The sequence below is a fragment of the Borostomias antarcticus genome, assembly GCF_949987555.1.
Source record: "Borostomias antarcticus genome assembly, chromosome: 12".
Taxonomy (NCBI): Eukaryota; Metazoa; Chordata; class Actinopteri; order Stomiiformes; family Stomiidae; genus Borostomias; species Borostomias antarcticus.
Window position 1 is genome coordinate 10137082 of NC_140245.1, and position 25435 is coordinate 10162516.

The window sequence follows — 25435 nt, forward strand, 5'->3', positions numbered from 1 at the left end:
ACTAACAAGGTTTTGTGTTTATTACCTACGTCTTAGTCATCGACTCTTATAAAAAGTCAACATGAATGGCATTGGATTTGCTGAACACTACTGACAAAGTCCTGAGTCTACCTTCCTAACAATGAAGTATGCAGCCGCTTTCCAACACGCTCAACCTAAATGCTCTCAGTCAAAGTGCAGCGGAGATTCAAAGGAAATGGCCTTCAAGGGAAACGAGAGAGGGGAAATTAGCATCGAGTTGAATTTCTGTTTAAGGTCAATCCCTGAGAAAACGGGAAGACAAATTGGAGACACACGACGGCGGGCCTTCTGCTGTTACTGCAGCTGTCAGCCCGCCAGCTCCACCCCCAACTCCACTTCCACAACCCTCCCAAGAAAGAGGGGGGATTGAAATCCAGCTTAAGTGGGATCCGAAACCATCCAGGAACTCAAAAAAACAGGCTGCCAAACCATAACTCGGCCTAAACCTGGCAACCGCCCATAAGCCTGAATGACACTTTGATAAATAAGAAAAGAAAAACCAAAAAAGAATGAGTCTGAAAGGAACTTCTCAAACAGCGGATGAGAAGTGAGGATTGTTATCCGAACTGAATGGAGAGGAAGTCCAAACAAGATAAAAAAGCAAACTTGAGTTACTCCAGTGAAGCCCCCTTTAACAAATCTCTTTATTCTTTAAAAGCCAGCCCTCAATCCCTGGGATTAAGGCTATTCTAAATCGATGATGATATCACCACTGCCCCTTTGTACTGCATCAATTAACTATGGCTCATGTAAGTCTAGAGAAACATACAAAAATGCAGGACAAGTCTTAGCATGAGCAGGTAGTTTGTCTTTTTATCTACGGACAGTAGGAAAAATAGATGGGGTCAAAGGTCGTCCTTGTCGAGTTCCTCAAGACGTGTTGAAAAGCCCCTGAGAGGACGTCTCAAGCAGGCGTGGCCCTGTCACACTCGGCTCCAGTCAGGTGGCGTTCAGCGGGGAACGTGATCCGCGGTGTCGGCGTTGTCGGGTCGACCTCCCCTGACTAGCGGAGGAATGAGGCGTGGCGCGGCGCCTCGCAGCTCGACTAGGAACCTCTGAAATGAGCGGCAAAGTGGTACTCAGAGCCAGAGTTCCGCTGAAGCGAGTCTCAACTACTGTCATAAGACACACGAGTCCGGCGCTTACTTATTTGCACGTCACTTGCTTGACTCCGACGGAACCAAAAAGATGCTCAGACGTTTTGCAGTGCTGTGTGGTATTTGTGACAGACAGAGATCTGATAATTAGCCTGACTCGGGATATTAGAGTAACTATGTTAAACTGATTCTAGATTCTACAGACCTACCACTCAATAAAGCTCCCAGCGAGGACGCACAGACGATAACGTTGTACACGTCCTTCTCAGGAACAGCGTCCGCGAAGAACGTTGGTGAATGCCTAGCAAGTAACCAGTACAGAAACTGAAAGAGAGACACACAGAGAGACTCCATGTCAGGTTACCCTACCTGGCAGGCCTGGGCGGTCTCCACCTTCAGTCTCCTCTTCAGGGTATAGTGGTGCTTCCACATCTCATCCACCTGCTCTCTCTCCCTCTCTCTATCTCTCTCTGACACACACACACACACACACACACACACAGAACTGTAACCTCTCCTGGCTCAGATGGCTGCACATGCCTTACCACTGGGTGTGTGACTGTGTGTGTGCGTATACATGCACACATTTCCGTGCCCGGATGTGTGTTTGTGTGGCTGTGTGCACGTGTGCGCTTTCAAACGTGTGTGCTTCTGCTAGTGTGACCATGTGTGTGTGTCCGTGTGTGTGTGCTACTGCAGTCCAAGGGTTCTGAATGAGGACAAACAGCGCAACATGAGAACCTCGTCCTCTGCCTCTACGAGAGAGAGAGACCCGGAGTATCAAATGGCCACAGCCGTATTGGTTACTGATACCATAGTACAGCACACTCATCTAAGCAGTGTGTGTGTGTGTGTGTGTGTGTGTGTTGCATGGAACATTTCCCGATTTCACGGGGAAATCAAACATCCCAGCAACATCTGGACTGCTACAGTACATTTGCATTTTGCAAATGTGTGATTGGTTCAGTGCTACATGAAAGGTGTAGAAATCACACAGCAGATGTTCCTCCCATCCTCTGTCTCTAGAGTAGGGCTAAAGATGGCCAATGAGGTGCTCAAAATAGACAAATGCTGCAGATGTGCAAAATCAATTGTAATTCAATAGCTCACTTCAATGACCCCACATCTGATATACCTGGCAGCAAGTAGGAAGACCAGAGAGCACGGAGGTATAGAAAGCAGCTCGTACCCGTGGAGAAGCATTGAAAGTGACAGGAGTACGTGGGGTTAAATCAACAACAACAGAACAGAGACTAGAGCTAGCAGGTGTGCGGTGAACACAAGACCCAGCTGTCTGAGATCAGATGAACCAGAGTTCAGCCGGTAGTCTTCTGACAAAGCGACGCATCAAGAGACCGCGGCTCAAAGCCGTCACGGATTCCGCGTTCCAGGTTGTTGTTTTTTTTCCCCGGGCTTTGGCGGCGCCGCGTTCCATTCGGCCCGCGCTCTCCGAAGCCTCCTCCTCTGGTTACAGCCCTCCATTCCTTCATCCCTCTGGTCGGAGGGCGAGAAAAAGGAGAAAGAAGGGAAGATGGCGCCCATATCGCGTTTCATAAGACGCTGTCACCTGGCATGACAATGCCTGGTCTCCAGTGACAATCTGGAATCTTGAGGAGGCTCTAGAAGGTTCTAAGAGGATATCCAGTCCGCCAGAGATGGGAGGAACACGAACAGAACGTCCAGATCATTCAGACCGAGGCCAATATGCACAAAGGCAGCAAAACAGGAAATGCAGTTGAATATTATTTGCAGAACCAACCAACACCCACTTACTATAAAATCACCTCCAGTCAATATCCAAATCACTTAAGCTCTGTCCAAGTTTCAACTTGGCCTGCTTCTCACCAATTAAAAATAAATAAATGTAGGATTATAGGCAAGAAACTGTACTTTGAAGATCAAAGTCTTCAAAGCATCAGCCAACAAGTGACACATGACATATCCCAGCATGCCTTTCTGTCCCTGTGCTCTACAGCAAGTTTGGACATTATGAAACCCCCGTCACTACTGCCCTGAGGGGACAGGAGGACAGGGGGAGGACGTTCCTACAGGAGAGGACAGGGGACAGAGGTTCCTGAGGGGAGAGGAGGACAGGGGGAGGACGTTCCTGCAGGAGAGGACAGGGGACAGAGGTTCCTGAGGGGAGAGGAGGACAGGGGGAGGACGTTCCTACAGGAGAGGACAGGGGACAGAGGTTCCTGAGGGGAGAGGAGGACGTTCCTACAGGAGAGGACAGGGGACAGAGGTTCCTGAGGGGAGAGGAGGACAGGGGGAGGACGTTCCTGCAGGAGAGGACAGGGGACAGAGGTTCCTGAGGGGACAGGAGGACAGGGGGAGGACGTTCCTACAGGAGAGGACAGGGGACAGAGGTTCCTGAGGGGAGAGGAGGACAGGGGGAGGACGTTCCTACAGGAGAGGACAGGGGACAGAGGTTCCTGAGGGGAGAGGAGGACAGGGGGAGGACGTTCCTACAGGAGAGGACAGGGGACAGAGGTTCCTGAGGGGAGAGGAGGAAGTTCCTACAGGAGAGGACAGGGGACAGAGGTTCCTGAGGGGAGAGGAGGACAGGGGGAGGATGTTCCTACAGGAGAGGACAGGGGACAGAGGTTCCTGAGGGGAGAGGAGGAAGTTCCTACAGGAGAGGACAGGGGACAGAGGTTCCTGAGGGGAGAGGGAGGTTCCTGAGGGGAGAGGAGGACAGAGGGAAGGTCAGGGTCGGTTCGATTCGTGGCTCCTCCTGTCCATATGTCGAAGTGTCCTTGAGCAAGACACTGAACCCCAAACTGCCTCCAATGAGCAGGTTAGCACCTTGCAAGGTAGCTGCCGCCATTGGTGTGGGAATATGTGTGTGAATGGGTGAATGAGAGGCCATTGCAAAGCACTGGAGAAAGACACTATCCATTTACCATGAGGGGAGAGGACAGGGAGAGGGGCGTGAGGGGACAGAGGTTTTTGCCAAAAAGAGAGAGAGCAAGATAAAGTAAACAAAATATGGAGACACTGTGAGAGTATGAGAGAGGGAGAGAGACAGAGACAGAGACAGAGACAGAGACAGAGACAGAGAGAGAGAGAGAGAGAGAGAGAGAGAGACAGAGAGAGACAGAGAGAGAGAGAGAGAGGGAGAGAGAGAGGGACAGAGAGAGAGAGAGAGAGAGAGAGAGAGAGAGACAGAGAGAGACAGAGAGAGAGAGACAGAGAGAGACAGAGAGAGACAGAGAGAGAGAGAGAGAGAGAGAGACAGAGACAGAGAGAGAGAGACAGAGAGGGAGAGAGAGAGACAAAGAGAGAGAGAGAGACAGAGAGAGACAGAGAGAGAGACAGAGAGAGAGACAGAGAGAGACAGAGAGAGACAGAGAGAGAGACAGAGAGAGAGACAGACAGAGACAGAGAGGGCATACTCCTTCCACCCTACTCTAAAAAGAGAGCGTACCAGACATGCCAGCCTTGTATTTAATGATGTCATCGCCCCCTGGTTCGAGGAGGTTTAGATCGAACACGGGATTGGATTAGAGGGAATCTGTGCCACTCCCTGAAAACATGAGCGATAAAAAAAAAAAGAAGGGATGAAACCAGTTTTTCGACAGCAGGCCCTGGTCTTGTTCAAGTGACATTGCCGTGTAAGCAACAATACTGATACTGATACAGATAGACAATGTTATCTTTACTGAGCTCACTGACACCTCAGACTCCACCGACATTCAGAAGAAAAAAAGAATAACAAACGCCTATTTTATTAGGGGGGAATGAGAGGCCAAATGTATCTTGCAGAGACTGGTCTAAAAATGCATGAGAGGTTAGCCAGACAGAGTCAAATGGACCACAACTACATTCTGACCTTAGGAGAGAATGTGTCTCTATAAGCTGCCATGCTCCACGGCTCTGCTATAATAAGCCCAGTCTCAACAGTGTGGCTGGTTGGCATGGGTTTCCCTGCAGTCAGTCACTCAGTCAGTCAGTCAGTGGCCCAGGAAGACCGGAAATGCCTAAGGCTCAGGTGGCGCTGTCTGAGGACCTCACACACACACACCTGTGTACATCATGTCCATGAACACACACACACCTATGTACACACAACCCCCCCAGCCCCCCCCCCCCCCCCCACACACTCACACTCATCATGTGTGCATACAGCACAACTACACACATACGTGTGCTTGACACACACACACACACGTAGCACACAGAGAAGCTCATTCCCTCTCGACCCGCCTGGAACCCTGGCGCCACATTAAAGATCACCATATAGAGATCGATCACACAAGTCCTCCAGCTGACTGTCCACAAACTGCCCCTCCCCCTCCCTCTCCGCGCCCTCACCGCGCCCGCGCCGCGCCCGACTCCCAGAACACCTTCACATGTCCAGTCACGTCGGAACGAACACAACCCTCAGAAAAAAACCGCTCTGCTTACTTTGGGGACACACACGAGTGTTGATCCACGCCACTCCACACTCCAAACGTCAACGCACATCAAATAAAAGCTCTTAAACATCACCCTGTATCCACTTGCGACACTTGTGCATTATCAGTGCATACATCCGTACTGTGAAGGGGGATTGTGTGAATAATAAGCCCGTCTAATGCTGGTGAAGGGCCCGGCACTGGGTAACTGGGTCACAACCAGGCCGTGATAAAACCAAACCAAACAGCAACTCAGGTCCGCTGGTGTTTACATCACAACACACCTCAACCCTGAAACCAAACGACGTAATTGCTGTTTACAACACCAGCAGGCGTACACCAGGGACGGCTGGTGTGTGTGAGTGTGTGTGTGTGTGTGTGTGTGTGTGTGTGTGTGTGTGAGACAGCTGGAAAGACGTGCCTTCTTATGGCAGTAGAAAGCGTCAGGGCTGTCACAGTTGTGACGACCTGCCAAAACAGTACTTTGCTGACGGCAGCCTCGGCGCTCGCTCACGCTCTCACACACACACACACACACACACACACACACACACACACACACACACACACAGGAGTGGTGGACCCAGGTGTCGGCCAGCGGCGTGTAGAGACAGATGGACAGACAGACAGGTCTGGACAGGCAGACGGACACAGAGCGGTCACCCCTTCAGAGACGCTGGACCAATGAGACGTGTGGGCGTGCAGGTGTGAGGGGGAGGCGTGCAGGGAGGGGACAACAGGGGAGGAGAGAGTGCCCGGGGAGTATGGAGGGAAAGGGGAGGAGTAGGGGAGTAGGAGGGGAGGGAGTAGGAGGGGAGGGAGTAGGAGGAGACGGGAGAAGAGAGAGGAGACAGGAGCAGGGAGAGGACAGAGGAGACGGCTCGGGAGGTAGAGCGACCGTCTGGGGTCCCCGGTTCGATCCCGGCTCCCGGCACTGTGCCGATGTGTCCTTGAGCAAGACGCCGAACCCCAAAGTTTCTTACGTGCAGCAAGGTGGCGCAGTACCTAGTGCTGTCACCTCACAGCTAGAAGGTCTCCCTGACGGGCCTTTCTGTGAGGAGTTCACAGGTTCTCCCCCCGTATTAGCAAGGGTTTCCTCCCAGAGAACCCATGAAATGGGTGAAAAACATGCAGAACAACAGATGTTCTTCAGTCCGGTCTGAAGCCTAGTGGTAGAGTGTCCGCCCAGAGACTGGGAGGTTGTGGGTTCAATCCACGGCCGAGTCATACCAGGACCTGGACTGACTTGGACTTGGTCCCCGGGCGCCATGAACGATGGCTGCCCACTGCTCCTGGCTGCCCCTGGAGGACGACGGCTGGGATGGGAGAGTGGAGGGAATCATCTCTAGAGATGGGACCGATCCGATCCAGTATTGGGATCAGGCTCCGATCCAGATGTGGTTCACAGAGCGGGTGTGGGCCTGACATGCCGATCCAGATGAAGTGAAAGGTCTCTGGTGCTCATTCATTCAATCATGGGCTACAGTTCCTGTTTCCGTCAGTCCAGCGTCTAGTTCACCAAACTAGCCTCCCTTTTCAGACCGCTCGCTTATGTTGTGCGAAAACAAACACTATGCTGAAAAAAGTTTAAAATAGTTTCCAAAGAAGTTGCATGCGCTGCTAGAGTTGGTTACACTAGACGTTGGTGGAGGATTTCCAAAAGCAAATGCGCCTAATTGGCAGTATTTCAGATTTAAACCCAATGCTAATAGGGAACCTGATAACATTAATGAGACAATCTGTGAACTAGAGCCATTTCTCCCTCTCCTTACTCTTGTGTCACAGTGAAATATGACCCCGTTGCTCTACTGAGGCCAACTCTGTAGCACGTGTAGTGAGAGAGAGAGCAGAGCAGACAGGGGGGCTCATCTCAGGATTACATTTGACTAATTAGCTGGTTATTTGATGAAAGTGGGCGTTGATACACAAAAATGATTATATAGTATTTGGGGATTCTTTCATTGTTAGGCCTACATCCAATATACAAGTAGCCATATGTTGGGTAAAATTGATGAGTAAAATTATGTTTTGGTTCCTCAACAACAAGATACAAGATATCCTAATAATAAAAACAGCTCAATGCAGCACAGTAGCAATACAGTAAGAATATGGCATGTGCAAAGTGTATAAAGTGTATGTTAATGCTAATAATTAAGTTAATGATAAATAATTATTCAAGAAAAAAGACCGCTGGTATCGATATCGGAACAGTATCAGCAGATATCCAAACTTACCCGTAGCGTATTTTAGCGTATTTCACCCACGTGTGGTGACATACGCTACAGAGCTGATCTTGGCACATGCAAGTATGCACAGTACATACACACGCACATGCACACACACATGCACACACACACGCACACACGCACACACACACACACACACACACACATGCAAACACACACACACACACACACACACACTTTTTGATGCACTCCTCTCTAGGCCTGTTCATCATCAGTGGGCAGGATCTGGTCAGATGTACGGCCGGTCATCTCCCAACCATGACTGTTATATGACTCCGGTTTACAGCGTTTCATTTTTTCTCTGTGAAATTTAAAACGAGAAACATACATAAAACTTCACTGACGGCTGAAAATAGAGGACGAGCCTCACGCCTGCGGGCCAAACGTTACACAATCATTCCGGATGAATTATGAATCCACGGACATTGACTCCTCGAGGGAGGAGCGCCAAGACACTGGGGTCCATGTGAGATCTGGAACACTCCGCCAGTCCTGAGGTGTCATGTCATCCTCCCAAAACTATGGAAGCACAACAAAACACGAGAGGACAGTGGAAGCAGTCTGTGTGGTGTGTGTTTGGAGCCATCTGGATTATAACGGGATGCCTTCAAACTAGGGATGCACCGATGCATCGGCCGAACATCGGCATCGGCATGACTGCCATCGGCCTATCGGCAAATAAAATGACATTCACCGATGGTAGTGGCCGATGTTATGTCGCAACAATTATGGCTTTTTTTGTTGCAAAACGTAACCTACCCAGCTGCAGATTCAGAGAAGATCCGTGACGTAACGCTGCAAACGCACATGTAGTTTGCTTTCAAATTAAAGTAAAATTAAAATGTCGACCATGTGGGAATATTTCACCATCTCAGACAAAGATATGCGCTATGCAACTTGTAAAACTTGTTCAAGTGATATTTCAAGAGGAGGTACTACAGCCAAGGATTTTAACACATCAAATCTAACTGGCCATTTGAAAAGCAGGCATCATTTCTTTGTTTCCCTGGCACAAAAGGGGGAATAAAAATAAAATAAAATAAACATTGGCCATCGGCCGGATTGTTATTTTAAACATCGGCATCGGCCCAGCATTTTGCAATCGGTGCATCCCTACTTCAAACCCTCTGGCAGAACCTCAGAGTTGTCCATGCGTCGGCCCAGCAGTCAACAACACACAGCCTTCCCCTCACCCTGTTATACGAGTGGTTTTAAAACGTACATTTTGAACAGCATCTACATGAATTATTCTTACATTTCCAGTAATCCAGAATCTTCAAAAGCCAGTTCACACCCTCGGCACGGAAAAGCTTGCAAATGTGAGTGAGTGCAGTATAAATGGTGAGCATTTTAGCAGCTTGGCTGTTTCTTCATTTAGCTTTTAACATTCAGGCCTAGACATCAAAGTTCATCCGCATTCCACGATGTGACTTCAAAATATGTCAATTAAACAAAAATAAGGGGTTTTCATTCTTCAAAAGAGCTTTCTATTCTTTAAAAAGGGCCTTATATTCTTTAAACGCTCACTAGAAAGAGTTGGCAGAGGTAGGACCTCGCCCTGTTTTTAACAGTAGAGGTGATTTACTCTGCGAAGCTAATGAATACAGTCTGGTTCTCCACAACTGAGCTAACAGAAGAAACCGTTATTAAATGTGGTTTTGTCCTTAGCTGTTCTTGTATTTTGAGGTTTGGTTTATTTTATGTCCTGTTTTATGCTTTGTGTGAAAGCCAACAGAGTAGCTGCTTCTGATGGAAAAGATTTAGAGCATAAATAAAAGAAGCTCTAGCGCCGTGGCTAGCTAAGTCAGTGACCAGTGCCAAAACCTATGGTTTGACCTCATTATTTATGTTGGTCGACAGCCAAGATGATTTACATGCTTTGGATTGGGCCTATTATGGGCCTATAGTATTTAGCAGTCCGATGTGAGTTGAGGGCAAAGAGAGTGTAGTGTTGAGAAGAATGTGCAGCGCTTGTTTAAGATGGCTGGGAGGTCAGACGCAGGGAGAATAGATTCAGGTAGCCGCTAGCCTACAGCATGTTTAACAGGGAATACGTTGATAGGGGTGAGACTGTGTAGATGTCAGTGGGCTAGCTAGATCACTTCACAGGTACAGTATATTATTACCACAAGAAGACTATACAGGCCACATTATAGTCATAGACTTTCACTGAGGACAAGAGACCAAACTGGCAGAATGGACAGACTTCACATTCTCCCACAAGTGAGGATGATTCATTCAAGTCAACGAGCTCTCAAGCACTGCGAGGGTCATTTCAATCCAAGGTAATATGAGGCTGTATAGGCTTCTGCTGCACATGTTCCATGATCCTCAGTCCATTAATCACAGTGAGAAATCGTTGCTCCTTTTGCGACCTTCCAAGCATCTGTTCACACAGCCTTAACCGATAGACCTCATGCTTAAAGGGACAATCCGGCGTTTTATATAGCACCCCCATGCAATAAATCATCACCTCTGGACCAGCAGACCCTGTCAATATGCCGCCCTGATCTCTGCTTTTCAACCCAGCAGTGACCAATCATGGTTTAACATGTCCAGGCGTGGCTTTCCATTCCCCTCATTACTTTTACCCTACACTTTTGGTGTCTTTTTGTGATGATGCTTTGCATCTTATTTTTATATGGGTCTTAATTGAATCTTATTTTGTTATATCTTGTTCTCTGTGGATCCCAGGAAGAACAGTTGCATCTGCAACTAACTAGAGAGCCAAAATATACCACAAACTGTTTTAAATGAGAGGGTTACTGTAAAACTCCCACACCCCCAATCAAGGTTTTTGAAAAGGGTGCAGAGAGGAGTGAAAAGGCGCACGCTGCAGATAGAGGGGTAATGAAATAGGGCTCCCCTCACACCCTGCTAAATGGGCTGCCTGTTTCCAACAAACAACCTCCTCTTTAAAATACCAGACAGACAAGCCCCTTCATCAACACGCACGTGGGCTGGCACACACACACACACACACACACACACACACAGCTAACTAAAACACTCCCATTAACACACACACACACACACACACAAACAAACACAACAGGTCATTAGCCTGTCTGATCATGTCAGAGAGGCTGCAGTCTTAAGCAACTGAACCGCGTTCAGTAAAAGGGCACATTCTTTGATGTTTACAACAAAAAACAATTTCGTCGTAAATCGTGCATACTGGGAAGTCAAGAAATTTTCAAATTTTATTTAACCTTTATTTAACCAGGGAAGTGTCACACTGAGATTTACATCTCTTTTACAGGTGAGCCCTGGCCAAGAAAAGCAGCATAGTTTCATACAGATTAAACAACATTATACAAATACATTATACAAAGACATCACAAGTATAAAGTGAAAGGACATGGGTTAAAAATACAGTAAGTGAAACTATATACAAAGAGAGTAGAGAAACCCTAGAAACCTTCAAATACAGTGAACCACCTAGAAACACGTACATGGAGATGAGAGCAGCTCAGAGATGTGGGTTTTAAAGGAGCTGATGGGTATTAACCATGGAGGTATAATACAAACAGTATTAACTGAGACAGCTTCAGGTCGTGTTGCAAGCTGTTCCATAACGAAGGGGCAGAATAACTAAAAGCCCTTTTACCAAGTTTTTATGTGTGGAATGTTCTATAGTATGTAGCTCAGTGAGCGTAGGCTGTAATGTCTGTGACTCTGTTGGGTGAGTTAGGTGCTTAGGTATGGTGGAAGCTGACCCACGAGTCGGTGTATTTGACCCTCTGCTCCTGACTGGCTGCTAGGAGCTCATTATCCTCACTGGTGACTCACTGCATGTTAATGACAGAAGCAGAGCATGAAGCGCTTCCCTCTCCCACAATGACCAAACTGTCCCTGAACCCACTAGCAGAGCACTGCCTCAACACACAGAACAGCCTCAACACACAGAACCGCCTCAACACACAGAACAGCCTCAACACACAGAACCGCCTCAACACACAGAACCGCCTCAACACACAGAACAGCCTCAACAACATTAAATCTCTCCACTGCAGAAGCTATACTGCACCAAATAGGCGCAAAGTAGCATTTAGATGGCAGTAAAAGCCATTATGACCACCTACGCTGATTAAATGCTGATTTGATCCCCGACGAAACAATAACTTTATTGTAATATTATGAAGTTGGCCCATTTTGGTAATAGGAAGTGAGGTGGCTCTGGCTCTGTTATAATGCACTGCAGTAGATTACCCATCAGGCTCCGACCTGCTTTCAATCCCCACAAATTAATCAACATCATTTCTGATTATCTGTGGGTACATGGAAATGTACTGGAACACAAACAAACACAACGAAATAATAAAGCTTGTCTGAGCAGTGGAAACGCTTCGGTCTTGTGGAGGTTTAAGAAACGTTGCTTGGTTAAAGAGTTCCCTGGAGGAAAAGCATGCATTTTTACCAGCGTCTAACTCACCGGTTAATCTATGAGGGCATGAGCTGTTGTGCAAAATGTAGCATCTCTTGTGCCCCAGACGGTGTTTATCTGGACATTCCATAGGAGGCCGAATGTGAAATCACCTGTTTGCTGTTGAGCAAAGAGCTCAAGCCGCCGCCCCCCCCCCCCCCCCTCCCCCCCAGGCCATCGAGTCCCTCCCTAGGACTGTTTATGGGTGGGGTTTGACAGACAGGGTATTCACGAAAAACACATATATCTTGCATTCCTGGTTTCAGGGATGCATGATATATCTGCATATCTGCGCCCCTGGTGGGGTGTGAGACCTTGAGGCCGCGCCCCTGGTGGGGTGTGAGACCTTGAGGCCGCGCCCCTGGTGGGGTGTGAGACCTTGAGACCGCGCCCCTGGTGGGGTGTGAGACCTTGAGGCCGCGCCCCTGGTGGGGTGTGAGACCTTGAGGCCGCGCCCCTGGTGGGGTGTGAGACCTTGAGGCCGCGCCCCTGGTGGGGTGTGAGACCTTGAGGCCGCGCCCCTGGTGTGGTGTGAGACCTTGAGGCCGCGCCCCTGGTGGGGTGTGAGACCTTGAGGCCGCGCCCCTGGTGTGGTGTGAGACCTTGAGGCCGCGCCCCTGGTGGGGTGTGAGACCTTGAGGCCGCGCCCCTGGTGGGGTGCGAGACCTTGAGCCTGCAGGACTGGCGCTCAGCCACGCTGGTGGCTGAGGGTCGGTAATGTTGAAATGCAAAGGCAGGATGATGCCTCCACACCCTCTGGGGCAGGGTTTCAACCTCCAGAACTCACCACACTCTCAATGTGTGAATGTTCACCTATTAAAGGTCAAAGGGGAATAAATGTTAAATTGCTTCTGCTTGCTTTATTAAATATGACTATATTGCTCTTGCTTGTTTTTAAATAAAGTATATTGCTTTTGCCTATGGTTGTATAGCAGTCATGGATGAGCTATGTTCAAAGCTACTGTGTCCTCTGCCCAAGATGACCAGGATGTGGACGGTATAAAGGACTCCTTGTTTTGTTCGGTCTTCTGGAGGAACCAAAACAAGACAAGCTAATCTCCTGACTTGTTGATTCCTTTTGTATGAACCGTGAACCAAGGTTTAGATTTTTGTCTAATTGTAACTGACTGGGACGGCCCTGTCAGAGAAACTTTGTGAGAAACTGCACTCTTTCTAGCTCCACAAATATACAGAAATACTGATGGTCTGCACAAGTTCTCCTTATTGATCATTAAGGATGGATTAATTTGTTCAATGATTTCTTTCGTACTCCACATAACACAACAAGTCTGCTGCACCAGACCAACATGATCACAAAGTGTGACATCACCAGTTGGTCAACCAGAAAGCAGCTTTTCCTGTTGAACAGCATGTAGGAGCAGAACAGCCATGAGTTGTGTGCTGTGGTGTGTTGCGCTAAGTGAGGACACAGATTCTGACAAGTTATACTGCAACAAGTGGAGACCGGCCAATACCCCGAAAAAAAACCCACACACTCAACCAAGAGAGACAGAAGTCTGGGCACTGTAACACATATTCCTTGATTCGATATACATAAATCACAACTTGTTTCCTTTTCCAGCCTGTCACTAAAAACCATTGAAAAGATATGAACTTGATTTTCTAAACTTTTTTTCTACAAGACAGGATATGTTGATAATGGATAGGACAGGATATGTTGATAATGTACTACTGTATGCTGAACAGTCTTGCTACAGATTCACCTCAGTCCAGAGACTCAAGTCTCAGAGCGTCTGCCCATAGGCCTGTAATAATGTAGCCTATCCGTCAAAGACAGCTATTCAGTCGGGTCCAAGCTAAAAATAACTGTACAAGGGCTCATCAGCCACAAGCAGTGAGATCCATTTCAAGACTCATAATTCATTTCAACTGATTCATAACCATCCCATGCTAAAAGTAGCTTCCAGCAGCACTCTGGAATTCTGTGGACATAGAGTGCTGTGGAATATTGTGTGATGTCCATTGCCCAGCGATTGTTTGTCTGAGGTATTTCTATTCTTTCACACTTTGAAACCAACAACAAGTCCTGGAATGGAATGTTGCTTGTGGTCTTTTGGGAACCATGCAAACCCCACTGAGAAACTGGTCAATGCAAAGCATATACAAGCAACTGATCGACACATTTAGCATATAGGTTCCATAGTGACAATTAAATCAAATTTCTCTTAGTAGTCTGTTGGGAGCCTAACTGTAAATTTGCACAGTAGATGTTTATTCAATGGCCAGTGCATTCCACTGGGACAATCCTCTGGCTGTGCTCAGGGTGTGTCACACACGGTCCCTGACATTTCAGAGGGCCGTGGTTCAGGCCAGACCCAGGCCAGACCCAGGCCGGAGCAGCTCTGAACAAGGCCGGCTTAAGAGCCTGCCTAGGGGTACAAGCGCTCATTCACAGCAGCGATGGGAGACCAAACCGTTCTTGAACCCAGCATTCAAACAACACAAGACTCTCAGAGAAGGAGAGTCACAAAGATTCTGACTTTAGAACGAGAAAAGCGCTGAAACATTTGTGACTGGAACAAGGTCAAGCCACCACGTTTGTGCTGTAAGCTGGTAGAACACTGACTGCTGTCCAGTTATACTTGGCTGATTCCAATGCGACGAAATGAACAGGAACTATTTGAATGCTATTGCGGCTTGAACCACAGTGATCGGGAGAGCACTCAACCTGAGCTCACATTTCTCCTTCCAGATGAAGACGTTTAGACTGACTCCAAGCACGTCTGCCCGTTGTCCAATATCAATAACCTACAAAAGTATACAAAGCAGACAGAACGTGACCTTGGACACGAATGCTACATTTGGACACTAATGAGGGCACGTCTGCCTCAATGAGTCAGCAAGACACAAAAAAAGCTGATGAATTTATTTTTCACCAGTTTTTTATCATGGTTTCAAGGTTCTTTTTGTAAGCTTTAGTCTTTTTCCTCTTCAGTACCATTGTTCCTTCCGAGCAAAAAAATAATTTGAAACGCAGTCAGAATGTCTTCTACAAAGGCTGTATTCTCCACTCGTCCGCCATGTTTACCGGGGTGGGCCATAAAGACCACCAGTTTGAGGAACACACCCTGGGTTTGCCTCAAACACACTTCTGTGGACACGGCTAAAAAGACTCTGGCTCATAAATAAACGGGTCGTCTAAGCAGCTGAAGCCACCCTATGAGCCACCCCTCCGCCCAGGAGAAAGTTCTCCCAGACGCCTTGGGAGGACGAAGGCTGTGATAAAACCCTGCGCGAAGCAGGCGGAGATTCAGAGAAAAGCTCCAATAATAAATGCTTTCTTCCTTTCCCTGCTTTCCCCTCAACCGTTTACACTCCGTCGCTTCCTCTGTTTATGGAAGAAGACCTGGTTTCAAGCTCCAGAGGAAAAATATGACTTCACCTCCAAAATGTCGACCCGAAACACAGACATCAAAGGCTTTTTTTTTTCTCTTTATTTATTTTTTATGTGTCAGTGACTCATCATCCCGAAATGAACATGAATCAAAGAGATATGCCACTCATTGACCAACTTTGTTCTTCATGAGAGTAACCCCTTCATAGGCCAAGCAGGACCATATGTAGCCAGGCTTAGCTTTGCATTGTTGGGGGTGCCAACACTCAGCTGACTGGCTCCCAGCCAGGGGAATCAAGTCATGTTTGTACAGTGCTCTGTAAGCCACTTAAACACTCTGGTGTCATGAAATGTTATGATTTAGACTCCCATTCACTGGGGATCCCTACAGGACACTCGTATGTAGCTCCGAAAAGCCTTCTTTCCAGTTCACAACCGCGCTGAGCGGCTTAATATGAAGGATTAGTTGTCTGAAGTGTAACATGTTGCTGGTTTGTTGCTGGTTAAGGGTCCTGTTTGATGACGTCTGCAGCTGGACATGTTGCTGGTTAAGGGGCGTGTTCGCAGTGCACATCCTTGGCTTCGGAAAGTGGACATTTCTTTGTTTTGACGGTGCATACTCAAAACACATTTACCATAATCTTACGGATAAAATCCACACGTTGATTTGAAATTAAGCAATAAACCACGAGAGACCGTGTTAGTGATTTTATAACAGCTAGGGGGCGTTGTTAGGCACGACGCGAAGCGGAGCTGTTATAAAATCACTATAACACACGGCCTCGAGTGGTTTATTGCTTTTATACAACGGTTACTACAGCTATTAGTGTAAAATAAACACACAGCAACGTAAAATATTAACATTTATTCAAAACGAAGCATCGTTCCCTTAATTCCGCCGAGCAAAATAGTTCCCCTAACAAAATGGTTGCCAAGCAACAACAAAACCTACAATGCATTGGATCAAATGGGAGGCCCGTTAATACTGAAAATGGAATGATATGCGGTCCCAGGTGTGTGTTATAAAGTATTTTAACACGGCTTCTAGCCAATCAGAATCAAGAACCAGAACTAACCGTTGTATAACATGCTATTACAGGTATCACAACGATACTCAACTCCAGATCTTGGCCAGGGCTTCTGCCCAACACATCAGTTCATATCACTTCACCTCCCTTCTCTATTAGGTGAACTAAGCAGCGGTTTCAGGTCCGCTAATGTCAGCCTTCTTTCAGAGAGCACTAATGGCCTGGTGGCGCTTTCATTTACACGTCAACTTCAATGATTTGAACAAAGAAAAACACACCAGTATGACAAAACTGACTGCTTAAATGTAAATAATTCCTGTGGGAGGGTGGTTAAAGTTGCCTAAACCAAACTCTGAAAAACATGATTCTGGTAACAGTATCGCTCAGAGCGTAAAGACGAGTAGCCTAGATTACAAGCCGTGTTCTACTGCCTCTGGGGAAAACTGACAAGACATTTTCCTGTTTCTCAACAATAAGATTATTCTCTTTGAAGCCTGACTGCTTGTCAACTGCGAGCCTCATCGACAAGACAAAAGTAACTGCGCAAAGAATTAAAATCAGGCAGGAATTAAAATCAGACACTCCCACAGCCTCTTTCCTCCATGCGACCTCTCTGGTGTGAGGGAAACAACTCAGCTAACTTAGGCTAAGGACCCAAAGTCATGCTTCAGCGCCGGCCTTCTCAGTAGCGGCCTGTGGCCAAGGGCACAGTCCCTGGCTAGAGGGATCAACACACAAGCTCTTAATCCAGCATTGTGCTCGTTTTGAAGCTGTAGCCACTGGCTGATGCAGGCTGATAACATGAGGATCAAATCCAGAAGGTGCCACATTCTGGAGGCTCATAACTCAGTATGTTCAGTATATAATACTGATATGGTGAGCGAAGAGCTGCTCCTGTATCGGGTTGAGTGTCTTGGAACAGGTTTGTCTCAGTTGATGATTGCATGTTAAGGGAGGGGAGGCATTTCTTTTTGGGATGGGATGCACTATGTGGTGTGAACACAGTAGCCTGAGTTAATATTCATTACATCGCATGACAAGCAACAGCTGTCTCAGTTACACACACACACACACACACACACACACACACACACACACACACAATCATCCGTAGGCATCTATAGATCTATAGAAGGATGTATTTCACACTAATTAAAATAATTGCTTGCTAAATTAAGTTGATGATATCTCAAGGCAAGCTTAAGACATTGGTTTAAGCTTAAACTGGAGATAAACATCAGTCGAATTCCAACGTATTGCAAGACTTGACAAAGCTTGATCCTGAGAATCGTGTTAAATAATAATGGACAAGATGACAGCACATTTCCACTGGATGCACACCTAAATGGTGACAGGATGGTGCAGTGTATGGCCTGAAAAGTCCCCTGCCACCCGGCACACTCCACTCACTGACCTACTGTGACAAATTCAGTAACGGTCCCAGGAGCGTGGACACCTGCTGCCATTGTTTTCCAGCGGGTAGACTGTGTCACGCCTGTCAGGAGATAATGGACATGTATACTATTGACGCAATGGTTGTGGGTTCTCTCCCCAGAAGAAAGCACCAACTTAGAGAGGAGAGACCCGCCCAGGCTATCAGTTCTGGTGTCATCAGACCTGGGTCGAAAGGTCATCCAGGCAAACTAGCACTTAATTTTAGATAGCCTAGTGTCGCCCCAGGATCTGGATTTTGTATACATCTTTGCACCACGCGCACACATGCACATGCACGCACACACAAACACACAAATGTGGTTGGTCAACAGAAAGGCCACTTGTCCAGATCAGAGCATGTGAGCAGAGTTGATGGGTCAGAATCCCGCTCGGTGCTCACGGGGCCGTCTTTAGCTCTGCCCTCCCACTCAGAGAGACCCCCTGCTGCTCTGCTCAAAACTGCCCCCCGCCCACCCAGGTCTACCCCCGCGCCATCACACACCGCTCACCCAGGTCTACCCCCGCGCCATCGCACACCGCTCAAAACTGTCCCCTGCTCACCCAGATTCACCCCCGCGTCATCACACACCTCAAAACTGCCCCCTGCTCACCAAGATCTATCCCCGCGCCATCACACCCCTCAAAACTGCCCCCTGCTCACCCAGATCTACCCCCGCGCCATCATACTCCTCAAAACTGCCCCCTGCTCACCCAGATCTACCCCCGCGCCATCACACACCGTTCCACCCTCCAAAAAAAAGAGTGAAAAAGATGCGTTATATTTTGAAGCATCTTAATTATCTTAAACACATGATTTTACCAATTATATTAAACATATATAATATATTTTACCACATATTTTAACAACTCAAACTTCAGGTTAATATTTCTTGGTGGTGTGAAATGAAATTTGAGCGGGAGTGAAGCTCCCCTCACACTCTGGTCCATATTTTTCATGCATAGAGCTGATGGGACACATTGCACTTTGGAAATCCCATTTTGTCAAACATTTCCTACTCCACAGGACTCCACAATGACTCATGTCATATTTGCACTGCCAAATTCCACCCAACGTATCCGACGAATCGTGTTGGGGATCGTCAGAGCAGGAACTAGAGGCGCTGTGAACAATAAGACAGGTTTTCCTTCTGCTCAGCCTTGGTGCCATCCTGTCAACACCAGGACTAAGTGTTTCTCTCCTTCTCTTCCAGTCGCTCTGGTGTTGTTGTGGAGATGACTGACCCTGGCGTTTCTCTGGTGTTGTTAATTCCAGAGTGGAGATGACTTTGACCCTGGCGTTTCTCTGGTGTTGTTCATTCCAGAGTGGAGATTACTCTGACTGGTGTTTCTCTGTGTGCACTTTGCATTCCTCCCTAATGACAGGGGACGTCAGCAGAGGGGTCCAAGAACAGCACAGGGGAACACCCAAAACTAAATGTGGGCCTCTATTAAGTTGGGTTGTCCCATCTTGACACAACACCCACGACCAGAGACTTTGTCACATGCTCCCTGGCAAACAAATTCAAAAAGCTCTCCAGCTGAAACGGACTGGGTGAGGAGCCATGAAAAAGGAGACAAAATGACTAAACGACCGGCGTGTTTCTTCTCAAGGTCGTTTTTGTTGTGGGTGAGAAGTTCACAAGGACTCCTGTTTTTTGTTTTTTTTAGATTAAAGCACCGTGCATGCATAACGAGCGTTTGATTTTGGTCCTCTTTTCCACCACAGAGGACCGATTCACTGGCGGTGCTCTACGCTGCTCCCCAGGGCCTCTACACTGCTCCCCAGGGCCTCTACGCTGCTCCCCAGGGCCTCTATGCTGCTCCCCAGGGCCTCTACGCTGCTCCCCAGGGCCTCTACACTGCTCCCCAGACCCCCAGACCGTCCTGCTCCGTGTGAACAGCCCTGCGTGTCGAAACCAACACCCCCAGGAAGCTGCATTAGAGGGTGGTCAGATGGGTGATGACGCACTAATCACAGAACTTATAGATGGACATCACATCTGCTATTTTATTCCTGTATTTTATTCTGGCTAATCATCTCAAGCAGAGACAAAGCGGGAATGGAAATGGTTTTACATGACTGACTGTGTCCATCTTTACAGCCAACCAAACATGTCATGTAGGCCTACACACATTTCTACTCTGGACAGTGGAGGTGAGAGGGGTCCATTTAACCTCATCTACGACCCAAAACCAACGTGTGATGTTTCAAATCACAACAGTAACACAGCGTGTTGACATTGAATAAATTTTGAGCACAAACACTATAGTGGGTGGATGGATGGATATCCACTTTATTGATCCCTGAGGTGAAATTCCTTTGCTGCACCAATGCACACAATACACACAACAAAGGCACATTATAGGCACAAAAAAGCACAAAATGGCAGCACAATAAGGCACATTATACAGTGTAAAGTGTATTGTGACCATGAAGGCTACCAAAGGCAAACACGTAGGTCTAGACCTTCCTCTTGACTGCAGGGTAAGAATATTCTACAGCACTGTCAACGCTCGCTGAATAATTGAAAGGACACACCTCATGTCATCACTCGGTTGCCATCATTAAAACAAAAAGCCGCCTTGTCACCTAGCATAACTTATTCATGAAAGCTCGTCGTGGTCTTTTAAACATACATGTAAAGTTAATCGAACAACTGTGAGAATAAGCATTTTCAAATAATTTCAGCACTTTGAGATTGTCTCACAATGAAAAGTGCTTTATTTAGATAAAAATGAATTATTATTTCATGATGTGACTTACTGTAGATGGACAGAACACTTATGTGAATATGGTTGAGTGTCCTGAAATCAAAGGCTACATACTAAATACACAGACGCAAAACACACACACACACACACCAGACAGGCATGCACATACCCACACACACACCTTTACTAGGGAAACATCCTTGGCAGAGAGTATGGGAAAACCAACCTAAGAACACCTCAGCTAATCTAAGGTTTCTTGCAATGACCGTTTCCAGTAGTTATTAAGCCATGTCATCAAATTCCTGTCACTATTAAAGATCAACCGTTAGTGTAACCTAACCCAGCATATGCTGCAGTTTCCTCCTCTCTCCTCCAGGGCCTATTGCGCCCAGAAAGCCTGAGGCTCAATCTGTCTTCCAACGTTTCGGCTTGGCTACGAAAGTATGGTGCAAATGTATAGTGCAAATGCGGGAAAGAATTCAAAGGTTTCAATGTTACACCATTGTCGCACTTGCAATTCCATTAGTAGCCTAGGCTAGACTCATTGCGAGGCTGGAGATTGCATTAGCCTTCATTGACTGGTAGCCTCTTAGCAAGCAAACTATACCCTACTGGCTGCCATAATAGGCTAATTAGCAATGGAACAAAGAAAGGAACTCCTGTGCCGGTCGATAGATTTCAGGGAAACGATTGAATATTAGACTACTACAGCCCACTACAACGAAATCGCGTCAACCAAACTCGACGCTTTGTTTTAGTTTCAACTCCCCCGTTTTCAAAACCTAGAGCGCAGTCCTTAGCTTGCTACTGCTAACTACTAATGCTAACCGTGTACTGTTTGCAACTTTAATAAGGAGGATTTCAAATGAAATCGGATTGCTCTCTAACAAGTTTAGGTTACACATGTTTGCTAGAGCACATTCTAAGTGGGATACATATTGGGACACGTTTCAATTCTGTTCCTGAAAGTAGGCTACGGGTTTATACAAGTCGCCCTATCCCTGTTGATCCACTGGCAGGAGCACGGTGGACTCCGCAAGGAAGTTTTGTGGGTTTACAAACAGAGCACGACCGTCGATAGAAAGGCGGTGCATGCTTAGATTACAAACCGAGGCAACCAAATGGAAAACTATCCACGCTTAAGCCGAAGTTTATCGTAGTCAGCTGGATCTGATCAAATGTAGATGGACTTCGCTTTTCTTTTCACGTATAACAAGTTTGCGCCATATTGCGAGGCACCATCCAGGCATTGCAACATTGTTTCCAGCGTTTTGGAAGGTTGGAACAAAAAGCTGCAGGATAAAGTGACAGGGACTTACCTTGGCAATAGCCTTTTTGTACCGCATGACAGCCTGCTGGATAAGTGTATGAACCTTAATATTTCCATCTCCACACGGTACCACCACCCGAGTCCTCCCAAAACACACAGTCACTTTCATGGTTTAGTATCCGAGATCTTCGCCAGATTCGGAGTAAAACCAAGGATGAAGGCTCCCTTTCAGCGACGGCAGGTACATTAATTTTTCTTTGGTCCTTCAATCTTGTATGCTTAAAAAGAGATCGGACATACAGATCGTTCACCTTTTCTCCAGGGACGACATTGTTATATGTGCTTTGTGACCACCTGTTTTGTCCCCCTCTCTTCCCTCACTGCGTTAGCTCTAGAGTATGACCAGGAAAGGCGCCAGGCTGGAAAACAGTCTCCCCGCGGTGGTCGAGTCTGGAACTGCAGCTTCTGAGCCCCTAAATCTCTGATTTGTTTGAGATGTGTCACGCGCGCCGCTTCCAGATGCGATATTGAGTGAGTAATGATGAAAATATTTCTTTGTTGTCAGATATATTCATTAGATAGATCAATCCCATTGAAGTGGAGAGAGAGAGAGAAAGAGGAAGAAAGGTGTTCCAGTGGACACATAAGTGGTTCTTAGTTGGAGCTGCAGAGAGTGAATCCCCGACTCTAAAGTTGGCCTGGCCCAACTCTGGCACAATTTACAGCAGTAGCCCACCATGACTAAACCATACACGATCAAACATGGATATCTATCTTGGTTTCACGGCATAACACCGTGAAGCACATGCTTAGGCCACAAAGCCTTGGTCTCCACCTGCTCTATGCTATTTTGATACATTATTCAGCCCAGCCCCAAAAGCCTGAAACCAAGCCCCAATGAAAACCAGAGCTGATCCATCTGTGAAGCCCTTTGAGCAGCTGCCCTGCAGGCAGGCTGGTTGGCACACAGAGCGAGTTCCTTGGAACATGGCTGCGTATGAGAACCCTTCGGTGGCGTGCGAGGTGAGCGGCTCGCGGCTGTCAGCAGGCATGTGCTGCTGTACTTGAGTCTGTACAGTATCTCTCCGTTGGACCGCAGAGCATGTGTCATACACACACCTGGGTCGACATGCTATCTGAAATACTTGTTATTTACTTTTCTGTGCATATTACTCTTATCCAGCACAGAGGAACCAAGGGGCTTTTCCAAAATATGCAAAACCCACCCTCTTGACCCCCCAGGCAGACTCAAGCTAACATGCATGTGATTGGGGATATTTAAAATAGTGTATTTTGACTCAACTGGGGTCAACCACTATTACTGCTGCCCAATGGCCTGAGGTTGTAGCTGAGTGTTTCAAAAAATGACATACAGGCCAGGAGTATGGTTATGTATGGTTAGGGTCAGTGTGTGAAGCTATCCTTAGACCCAGTCAGCTGATTGATATTGTTAACAGCAGTTAATTTGTGCAACTTTTAGACTAGACCATTAAGACCAGGCTAATCATCATCACTGACGTCTATGACTTCTATGACTTGAGAGTTGGCTGCAACTCTTCAGTTCTTTTAAATCAAGACTGAAGACTTTTCTTTTCACCGCTGCTTTTTATTAAATCAAATAATTATTAATTCATACACTGCACTGTAACTTTTATTCCTGTATTTTATTTTTCCTGCATTTTGTTTTAAATGTTATTTTTTGCATTTCGTTTTATATGATTTTTATGTGTTTCTTGCACTTTGTCTTGTTGCTTTTAATGTCACATATAAAGCACTTTGAATTGCCTTGTTGCTGAAATGTGCTATACAGATAAACTTGCCATGCCTTGCCTTACATTTTCACAGGAATAAGAAGAATTTCGAGGCAACACCTGAAAGCAAGGCGCTCCTGTCAAACTTGATCCAGGGCTGACATCTTGTGGAGAATATGAAAACTAAACAGCTAAAACTTTACAAACACATTACACCCTCACAGGATTTAAAACATGTTTTAATTGGCTACATTTTGAAAAGTTCTCATTCAACAATGATTATAGCTCTGTGTGGCAATAGACATTTTAAATTGTGATTCATCTCTGGGCACCATTTTCAAATAAAAACTCCCAATAAAACAAAACAGTACTACCATTATAATTTATATCTGGGATGTACCGCTTTAAGTGTGATTACAACAATTTGACAAAACACGAGACAAGCACAAGAGCCAAGGGGAGTTGGAAACATTGGCTGGATTAAAACTTCTTCTTTTTTTTAACATGAGGGTAGATTCCATCTTGTGGGCAAGTTCAAACAACAATCCCATTCCAGAACGATCCCCACAGAGGAGCGCCCGTGGGTTTAGTGTGATTAAGGGGCTTGACATCTACAGCATAGAAAACACAATTTAACCAGGGCCTTGGGTGATCTACTGTACATCTAATCTCTACGGTACTGCTTGTCAACTATGAAGGCCCAGTCCTCACAGACGAAACAATGAAGACTAGGCTACATTATTTGATATTCCTCTCAGGGGAGTCAAAATATGGATCAACAACAGGAGCCACACACTGGCTGTGGAGATGTAGCATGCATAGACATTTGTTTCAGCAGATGACACCATAACCTAACTCACTCCTCCTGCTATCATTCACCATGACTGGTCACATTGGAATATAGTGCTTATCAGGTTCAGAGTGATGCACTGATATACCAGCAGACCTTGTTGAGCTTATGTGACACTTGGCATGACAAGGCCTAAGTAAGCAAGTACAGTGTATCAAGGCCTGGACTTGGAAGCACATGAATCCCATATTTATTACAATTGGGGCCTACCGAATAGAGAAAATCTCCATGAAGATGTGGTATATATCAAAATAGGGTGAAATCATCAACTCATCTTTTCGTAGTGTTTATGGTGAACACTATGTGTCTCTTAGACTTGCTTATGCCAGAGGAGGCCTCTTAGTGATCTGGGTCCCCTTTCATTTGAAACCTATATGAATGAATGATGAATGATTTATTTTATTTTTTACGATTTATTTTATTTACACACGTGGCCAATCCCAAGACAATGATACAATACAACATTTCAGCAGTTCCAGTACCATTACCATAAACAATACATTCCCTTTACAATAAACACTTAGTCTATTACTATTATTACTACTATTTAAGGCTGAGGCTCATGTGTACAATAGAGTACCATCTTTCTTTTAGCCCAAGCTTTTTCTAAAAAGTCAGCAATTATATTTTATGTTCAAACAACAATACTAGCATATCTGTATGCTGCATATGCATTGAAACCTATAAAGTAGGCCTATAGCAGAATCCACTTCTGAGTACGTCAGCAGGACTTTCAGCTATCAACTGACCTGCCGGAGATCCCAGGATGCACCTCTCCGGTACCTATGTGCATCAGGTAAACTGTTCAATCCGTCATTGGCTCTAATTTCCTGGTAAAGACATGT

General features: G+C 46.5%; 1 protein-coding gene and 1 long non-coding RNA gene across 2 annotated transcripts in view; one reads left to right on the plus strand and one right to left on the minus strand.

Moving 5' to 3' along the window:
* LOC311316035 (partitioning defective 3 homolog) overlaps positions 1–22220 on the minus strand; it is a gene marked incomplete at its 3' end in the record, with an annotated part of 169352 nt that extends 147132 nt beyond the window's left edge. Inside the window, exon 1 of the mRNA XM_084446776.1 lies at positions 22039–22220. Coding sequence (XP_084302902.1) covers positions 22039–22158 — 120 coding nt within the window. The 5' untranslated portion in view covers positions 22159–22220. The remainder of the gene's footprint in view (positions 1–22038) is intronic.
* Positions 22089–23932, plus strand: LOC311316036. Its single transcript, XR_014630691.1, has 3 exons — positions 22089–22230; positions 22379–22520; positions 23835–23932. It is a non-coding gene; the product is annotated as an uncharacterized lncRNA (long non-coding RNA).
* The last annotated feature ends 1503 nt before the right edge of the window (positions 23933–25435 follow it).